General features: G+C 44.1%; 1 protein-coding gene across 2 annotated transcripts; it reads right to left on the bottom strand.

Moving 5' to 3' along the window:
• Positions 1 to 1439: 1439 nt before the first annotated feature.
• LOC115176522 (E3 ubiquitin-protein ligase rnf146) lies at positions 1440 to 9337 on the bottom strand. Of its 2 annotated transcripts, none has more exons than XM_029736552.1 (3): positions 9318 to 9337; positions 3785 to 3847; positions 1440 to 3614 (listed from the first exon to the last, which is right to left on the bottom strand). In XM_029736552.1, the coding sequence occupies exon 3, from the start codon at positions 3600 to 3602 to the stop codon at positions 2553 to 2555; it is 1050 nt and encodes a 349-aa protein (XP_029592412.1). In that variant the 5' UTR covers positions 3603 to 3614; positions 3785 to 3847; positions 9318 to 9337; the 3' UTR covers positions 1440 to 2552. The 2 variants fall into 2 exon arrangements, with proteins under 2 accessions (XP_029592412.1, XP_029592411.1); XM_029736551.1 differs by lacking the exon at positions 9318 to 9337 and adding an exon at positions 6803 to 6934.
• Between the last annotated feature and the right edge of the window lie 273 nt (positions 9338 to 9610).

Raw genomic sequence — 9610 nt, 5'->3', positions numbered from 1 at the left:
TGCTGCATAGATCTAGGTTAGAGTCAGCCGCTCCTTTTCCCTCCCTGAAAGATCAAGCTTCACTATGGTGTGAACCCGGCTGGCAGGTCTCTGGTCCCTGCATAACACACCGCTAGGGCTACGTCACAAAAGGCACCCTATTCCCTACATAGTGGGCCCTGGTCAAGGGTAGTGCCCTAAATAGGGAATAGGGTGCCATTTTGGATGCATCCCACCAGGCCTTTTGTCTTCCTCTCCCGTCCCTTTACAAAGGTCATGTGTTTCCTGGCCAAACACCAGGCTTTGGTGTTGCTTACAGATACGTGATCAGAATATCAAACCAGGGTGTGAGATGAATTCAGAGAGGGTTGGAACCTGTTGAAGTAGGTACGCTACACTGCACCAAGTGGACCTGTGCAGGGCAGGAGCAGTGGGTGCATGGTATTAGCAAGTGGTGAGGTACACATGTTCCAAAAGTATGTGGACACCTGCTCGTCGAACATCTCATTCCAAAATCATGGGCATTAATATGGAGTTGGTCCCCCCTTTGCTGATATAACAGCCTCCACTCTTCTGGGAAGGCTTTCACTAGATGTTGGAACATTGCTGCAGGACTTGCTTCCATTCAGCCACAAGAGCATTAGTGAGGTTGGGCGAAGAGCCCTGGCTCACAGTCAGCGTTCCAATTCCTCCCAAAGGTGGAGTTGAGGTCAGGGCTCTGTGCAGGCCAGTCAAGTTCTTCCACACCAATCTCAACAAACCATTTCTGTATGGACTTTGCTTTGTCATACTGAAACAGGAAGTAGACTTCTGTGTCGCTGCTCAGCCATAGAAACCCATTTAATGAAGCTCCCAACAGTTAGTGCTGACATTGCTTCCAGAGGTAGTTTGGAACTCAGTGAGTGTTGCAACCTAGGACAGATGATTTTTACACACTTCAGTGGTTCCGTTCTGTGAGCTTGTGTGGCCTACCACTTCGTGGCTGAGCCGTTGTTGCTCCTATACGTTTCCACTTCACAATGACAGCACTTCCAGTTTACCAAGGCAGCTCAAGCAGGGCAGACATTTGACCAACTGACTTGTTGTAAAGGTGGCATCCTATGACGATGCCACATTGAAAGTCACTAAGCTCTTCAGTAAGGCGATTCTAATGACAATGTTTGTCTATGGAGAACGCATAGCTGTGTGCTTGATTTTAGACACCTGTCAGCAACGGGTGTGGATGAAATGGCCAAATCCACTAATTTTAAAGGGGTGTCCACATACACGTGTGTGTATATATATATATATATATATATATATATTTGTCACATGAGAAATATCATGAAAAAATGCATTGTGACCAGATTTGATACAAGAGCTTATTTCTTGCAATATCTTGCATGTCGCTAGTTGTGTTGGTATGTGACCAGCTTGTCTTTTTCTTTCATCCAACAAAAACAATACTTCCCATCTCAATGTTTTGGGTTGATGAATACACACATTTTATTTAAAATTACAAACCATGTAACAAAAGATTACAAACCAAAAATCGTTACATAAAGTAAAGGTTATCTTAATGACAGTAAAATTGAGCTGAACAGATGACAATGACAGTAAGCTGGTAAGAAATAAACACAATAACATTTAAAACTTCAAATGTTTTGCTGGAGACAGCCAGCAAGCCACCTAGCAACCTTCCTCTTCTCTTAACGTCTTAGTAATCACACAATAGAATTTACAACCAGAGAAGAAAAAATAGTTAATCAAACTAAAATCTAAAACACCAGTCCTCCTCCTCACCAGTAGTGTTTAAGAAACCAACCCCTCTCTTAAAACACATGCACATGTTATGAAACAGACTAGCATTTCAGATGAATAATCAGCAACTTAACAAATTACAATGTCCGACTTTGATCAGAGGTCATGGAGCATGGTGTTAATCACTTTGGAGCAGCCTAGAACTCAACACACCAAGCTGCTGCAGAGAGGAAAACCACTGATCTGATCAAAACAACTGTTGATTAGCTGGTAAAAGGCTGCTACCTGATTCAGTTAAATGCATTTTTAATTTTACCTTTAACTAGGCAAGTCAGTTACGAACAAATTCTTATTTTCAAATGACAGCCTAGGAACAGTGGGTTAACTGCCTTGTTCAGGGGTAGAACGACAGATTTTTACCTTGTCAGCTCGGGGATTCGATCTTGCAACCTTCCGGTTACTAGTCCAATGCGCTAACCACTAGGCTACCTGCCACCCCATGTCTCTTAAAATAAAAAGTCTCCATCTTTCAACACGGCTGCATCACACACACACTGTCTGGAGGCACGAGGATGTTCAAACAACTTACACGAAACAACTCAACGCTCAATTAACAAGTTGTATGGGGAAAGACTTTGCTCCCAAGGCCCACCAGTAAATTTAGACAATCACTAATTTTCAGGGGGGTAATTTTCATCTTTAAAGTCTAATATAAATGGGAATGTCTCCTTGCCTTGAGACAGTTGTATGCAGGGGTTGGTTTGAATCGGTTTCAGAGAACTATATAAACTGAGAATGTTAGCTACAGTAAAGAGGTTCAGGATGAGTTGAGCTCACACTTCAGTACACTGGCCGTCAGGCCTTCGCGACCTCACACTACTGCTGCTGGAGGCCTCAGCCCCAGGGGGGGACCTGTCCACCGGGCTCTCCCCCAAACGCAGTCTCTGCTCCCGGGGCTCCACTGCCTCCCCATCCCCCTCATCATCACTCCAGTCTCCAGACCCATCCGCATAGGTGTTAGGACTAGATGACATGGAGGGTGTGGCGGTGGCCTCCTCTTCCCCCTCCCCAACCTCAGCCCTCTCCGGCGCATCTGTGGGGCTGATGTGGAGCAGGGCCAGTGTGTCCTCCAGGGAGGGGCTGGTCGGGCTGCCAGGCTGGCCCCCCAGAGAGGTGGGAGGCCTGGCAGGAGCAGACAGGACTGTGGAAGCAGCTGGAGCTGCTGCAGCCTGCTGCACTGCGGCTGCTGAAGTATCAGCCCCGTCTGCAGAGTTCCCTCTCCCTGCCGCAGCAGACCCCTGCACGCCACCCTCGGTGTCCAGACGGAGGCCCGCCACCCCTTTCTTGGGGATGTCCACAACGTCCCGTTTTATCTTGCGGCGGCGGCCGTGCTCATTGCGCCGGTACTGCACCATGTTCTCCAGGTCGGCCACGTACAGGAACCCGGCTATCAGCATCTCGGCTGTCTTCTTGCCCTTGGAGAAAGCGTCCTCCAGCTCACGGCTGGTCCTCTCGTCATACTGCCACCAGCCGTTCCTCCCCTCATAGTACCAGGCATTGTCCCCTGTGGCACCCCGCCCTCCGGTCTTAAGCTCTTCGGGGGACAGCAGAGTGGGGTGCTCCAGGAAGTCCTCGGGAACCTCCTGTCTACAGAGAGCACAGCGCTTGCTCTGCCAGGACGCCCCTTTCACACACAGGAAGCAGAAGACGTGGCGGCAGGGTAGCTGGACAGGGTGGACACAGCTCTGCAGGCAAATGGCACATTCTGGGACAGGCAGGGCAGGTGATGAGCCACTGGAACCAGAGCAGGCAGAGTCACCACTCCCCTTCTTACTGGATGGGAGCGAGCTCACAGAGTGGTCAACCTCGCCGCAGCTAGCCATCCTTAGAAAGTACTTTGGGTGGGGGGTGGGGGGGGCAAAGAGACCATTATGGACACAGAAAAGGATGTTAATGTGAACTACTAGCATCATAGTTGTCAAATTAAATCAACCAATACACTGAAGTTAAAGCAGTTTATTTAGCTACACACAGGACAGGCAGAGATTCTGTTGTAATTACTTACTGTAATATCTGCTAATGTTGCCACTGTAGCATTAGGCTTATTGGTGGTTGTTCAAATGTCTCACTGCCAAAAGGAAACAAAGGTTATAGCACAGACTTTTTTAAATCAATAGATGAACTTACGATTCCGGGAAAGTAAACAATACGGGAATGACAATAGACAGTCGATTGTTTTCGGATAATTAAAAGACTAATTATATTTGACAATTTTCAGCTCAATCATGAAACGACCGGAACAGGGTCCCGATACACTAGCTAGTTAACAATTACATATTTGGGACTTTATATGGCAGTTGGCAACCAACTTGAGGTGCATTACTGCAACCGATTGGAGTTTGGACCTAAGTTCATCTTTCAACCACCCAAATAGGACCAATTATTCTATTTTAACACCTGGCACCCACACACGAGCAGTGTGGGTGCAATGATTGAATAACGTGTACATGTATTTTGCATAGCCCGTGTACGCGACCGGTCTGGTCAGAATGCAAATTCTATTTTAGCGACGGGCTACGCAGACACTTGTTGACCTGTGCAAGCAGTGTGGATGCAATGATTAAATAACTGATTTTTTTGTTGCCCTTTTTCCTCCCCAATTTTGTGGTAGCCAATTGGTAGTTACAGTCTTGTCTCGTTGCTGCAACTCCCGTACGGACTCGGGAGAAGCGAAGGTCGAGAGCCGTGCATCCTCCGAAACAAAACCCAACCAAACACTGTACACCTGGCGAACATGTCAGCGTGCACTGCGCCCGGCTCACCACAAGAGTCACTAGTGTGCAATGGGACAAGGACATCCCTGCCAGCCAAACCCTCCCCTAACCTGGACGACGCTGGGCAAATTGTTCACCACCCCATAGGTCTCCGGTCGCGGCCGGCTGCGACAGAGCCTGGACTTAAACCCAGAATCTCTAGTGGCACTGCTAATACTGCTTTAGACCACTGCGCCACTCAGGAGGCCCTTAATAACATGCATGTCGGAATTTATTTTGCAACGCTCCCGCAAGCGACGTGAGCAGTGTGGTCAGTATGTGAGCTAGCTAACTGACAGGACCTGTATCGCGATACTCTTTAGTATCGTGGCAAGGAAACAAAACATTAAGCAAATTTCACTTATTTTGGAAAACAGCACTAATGTTAAAAACAAAACATTATGTTGTCATCCAGTGACACTTAATACCCTGTGTAATATTTTATTTTCCAAGCTATAGCTACAGTGAGGGAAAAAAGTATTTGATCCCTTGCTGATTTTGTACGTTTGCCCACTGACAAAGAAATGATCAGTCTATAATTTTAACGGTAGGTGACAGAATAACAACAACAAAAAATACAGAAAAACGCATGTCAAATTTTATAAAATGATTTGCATTTTAATGAGGGAAATAAGTATTTGACCCCTCTGCAAAACATGACTTACTACTTGGTGGCAATCACTGAGGTCAGACGTTTCTTGTAGTTGACTACCAGGTTTGCACACATCTCAGGAGGGATTTTGTCCCACTCCTCTTTGCAGATCTTTTCGAAGTCATTAGGGTTTCGAGGCTGACGTTTGGCAACTCGAACCTTCAGCTCCCTCCACAGATTTTCTATGGGATTAAGGTCTGGAGACTGGCTAGGCCACTCCAGGACCTTAATGTGCTTCTTCTTGAGCCACTCCTTTATTGCCTTGGCCGTGTGTTTTGGGTCATTGTTATGATGGAATACCCATCCACGACCCATTTTCAATGCCCTGGCTGAGGGAAGGAGGTTCGCACCCAAGATTTGACGGTACATGGCCCCATCCATCGTCCCTTTGATGCGGTGAAGTTGTCCTGTCCCCTTAGCAGAAAAACACCCCCAAAGCATAATGTTTCCACCTCCATGTTTGACGGTGGGGATGGTGTTCTTGGGGTCATAGGCAGCATTCCTCCTCCTCCAAACACGGCGAGTTGAGTTGATGCCAAAGAGCTCCATTTTGGTCTCATCTGACCACATCACTTTCACCCAGTTGTCCTCTGAATCATTGATGTTCATTGGCAAACTTCAGACGGGCATGTATATGTGCTTTCTTGAGCAGGGGGCTTCTGTGGACAGGTGTCTTTTATACAGGTAACAAACAGATTAGGAGCACTCCCTTTAAGACTGTGCTCCTAATCTCAGTTTGTTACCTGTATAAAAAGACACCTGGGAGCCAGAAATCTTTCTGATTTAGAGGGGGTCAAATACTTATTTCCCTCATTAAAATGCAAATCAATTTATAACATGTGTTTTTCTGGATTCTTTTGTTGTTATTCTGTCTCTCACTGTTCAAATAAACCTACCATTAAAATTATAGACTGATCATTTCTGTCAGTGGGCAAACGTACAAAATCAGCAGCGGATCAAATACTTTTTTCCCCTCACTGTAACTATTTTACATACAGCAGGTTATTAAAAGGACCAAAGAGTTGAGTCAGCTTCGTAAAAAAAATGTTGCCATGGAAAAATTACGCGATACAGACCTACCAAAAACGAAGACAGCTAGCGAACAGTAGGTTCTCTTCTTCTTCGAGGGTAAACCATCGTTAGCCATGTAAAGTTAGCTAACTAACGTTGGCTAATCTCCGAACTAGCAAACTCGACAGCATTCTCTTTTTACATAACGTTAACGTAGCGAGCTACGGCCACAATATTTTGATATGTTCGGTGACTGTGTTGTTATTCGCATTGAAAAGGCGTCAAACTGACGTTAGCTAGTCTGCTAACTTTGATTTGAACTTACGTTACCCACCCTCAGGGGGAATCAAAACAATGAGACATGTTGTATCCAAGTATCTAGGACTGACAACGTAGCTAGTTAGCTAGCTAGCTAACGTTAGCTTGCCGTTTCAGTCGAGAAAGAAAGGGAGCTAGTCACGTCTCTCTCTTAGCCGAGACTGTAATTTCGCATGTTAGATTTATCGGTCATTGTGCGCCTCTTGTATTGTTAAATATTACATTGACTATAAATCATACACGTTTATCTAAATTAGCTGCATAGCGAGAAACGTTAGGTTAAACTCACCCGTCTGTTTTCCTCCTTCACAAAAACCAGCGTAGTAAGTCTAGCGTATTTAGACTTAACGTGACGACTACGTTTACGTAATCACGCACAGCACACGCACATTACAATTTTCTCGAATCAGCGAAGTGCAATTTGAAGTAATTGCAGACCGCAATTCGGGGCATTTCTTAATGTGGGCGTTCCTTTATATTATAAAACGCCCATTGGTGTATACCATTGGTCAGTCCATAGATGTTATTTATTTATTTATTTATTTACCTTTATTTAACTAGGCAAGCCAGTTAAGAACACATTCTTATTTACAATGACAGCCTACACTGGCCAAAATGGTGGTCACACCAGATACTGGCTGTTTTTCTGATCCACACCCCAATTTTATTTTTTAAAGGGTTTCTGTGACCAGATGTAGGTCTGTATTTCCAGTGAAATCAATGGCTTAGGGCCTAATGAATTCATTTCAATTCGCTGATTTCCTTATATGAACTGTAACAGTAGTATCTTCGAAAATGTTGCATTTATATTTTTGTTCAGTGTAGTTACACACACAGCACTGTTACCATACAATGTTTTCAATGTGCATATTTGATACACATTGACATATATGATCACACTGTGTATGATCATTTATGCAGTAATTATTATCCAACATGTCCTCACCTGGGATTTGAACTCACAACCTCTTGGTTCATGATATTCTGATATGCCACCATGTCTGTGTCAATTAATCTGATTGATTTGATTGACTTATTTAAGCAATTTTAGATTTATCTGTATAGTTGTCTAATGTTGCTGGTGCTTACGGCTCCTGAGTGGTGCAGCGGTCTAAGGCACTGCATCTCAGCACTAGAGGTGTTGCTATAGACACCAAGGTTTGAATCCAGGCTATATCACAACCGGCATGATTGTGAGTCCAATAGGGCGGTGCACATTTGGCCCAGGTTTGGCTGGTGTAGGCTGTCATTGTAAGTAAGATCTTGTTCTTAACCCCTGTGCGGCATACGGGACGGACATCCAGCGAAAAATCCTATCGCCATTAGCATAACAAAATGTAATATTTATTTTTTTCAATTTAAAAAAAAATTAATTCGTTTTATAGATACACCTCTCCTGAATCGAACCACATTGTCCGATTTCAAAAAGGCTTTACAGCAAAAGCAAAACATTAGATTATGTTAGAGGAGTATATCGTAAAAGTAGCCACAGCCATTTTCCGACCAACCACATGCATCACAAATAACCAAAAAACAGCTAAATGCAGCACTAACCTTTTACAAACTTCATCAGATGACACACCTAGGACATCATGTTACACAATGCATGCATTCTTTTGTTCGATAAAGTTCATATTTATATATAAAAACAGCATTTTACATCGGCACGTAACGTTGACTAACTATTTTCCCTCAAATGCATCCGGTGAAACAGTGCTACAATTTACTAAATTACTATTCGAAAACATTTTTAAAATGTAATATTGTCATTCTAAGATTTATAGATGAATATCTCTTGAAAGCACCTGTAATGCCAGATTTAAAAATAACTTTACTGGGTAATCACACTTTGCGATAAAAGGGGATGCGATACTCAGAACAATAGAATAGCAATAGGCTAGCCATCTTGGAACAATCGCATATCAAATCTAGTCTTGTATATGTTGATGATCAGTTACTTGAGAAGGAGACCAAGTCAAGACGCCGGACAGGGTGGATTCAATTATAGTAAGGCAGCTTTATTAAGATACAAAGATATTTGGCATAGCGTGCACAGACTCGTTCTGTCACCTCTTAAGGAGACAGCAGAAGAGAGCCCCGAAAACATGTTGTGTTTACATTTTATACAGTGTAACAATAATGAAATGACGTAGGTTGAGTCTGGTAGATTCGCTCTCCTGACTGGTCGATGAGTGTTGAGGGCGGTCCCGTCCCCGACTAATGTCGACTTCTCATTGGCTCTTGACAGTGTTCTCTGTTCTTGAAACCCAGCCCTCAGGGATGTGTGTGTGTGTGTGTGTGTGTGTCACGAGTCTACTCAGCCTACACTACTTCTAGCTTATCTTCATGTGTGTACCCGAGAGTCAGACACCCAAGGACAGTGCCTGTTTTTATGCTACAGTTAGGACAGTTTCTGCTACCAGCCCCTCCCGTACACCTGTCCTTGAGCGGCCCCACAACCAGGCATTGTGTGTGTGTGTGGGTGGTTAGGATTAACTGTTCTGCAAGATGTTATCTTGGTATAATGATTGTGTAAGGTTACTGGCAGTGTTTAGGCAATATCGCATTAGTATTAAGAGACATGAAGAATATATTAATTACATATACTATTGTCAATAATTTACATTTACGTCATTTAGCAGACGCTCTTAACCAGAGCGACTTACAGTAGTGAACGCATACATTTCATACAATTTCACACATTTTTTCTGTGCTGGCCCCCCGTGGGAATCGAACCCACAACCCTGGCGTTGCAAACACCATGCTCTACCAACTGAGCTACAGGGAAGGTAATAATCCATTACCTTTGATTATCTTCGTCCTTAGGCACTTCCAGGAATCCCAGGTCCACAACAAATGTATTTTCGTTCGAAAAAGTTAATCCTTTATGTTCCATTAGCTTGTTGTTGTTAGCGCGTTCTGAAGGCTGCACCAAAAGTTCCGACGTGCGCAGGGCTACTCTTTCAACAAAATGCATTTTTTTCTTATTTAGGTTCATTCAAACATGTCAAACGTTGTATAACATAAATCTGTAGGGCCTTTTTCAACGAGAGCTCCAATAAGATTCGAGGGGGACGATTGCATTGTGTTTCAAAAC

The sequence above is a fragment of the Salmo trutta genome, chromosome 37, assembly GCF_901001165.1.
Source record: "Salmo trutta chromosome 37, fSalTru1.1, whole genome shotgun sequence".
NCBI lineage: Eukaryota > Metazoa > Chordata > Actinopteri > Salmoniformes > Salmonidae > Salmo > Salmo trutta.
This window is presented reverse-complemented; position numbering and strand designations above follow the sequence as displayed.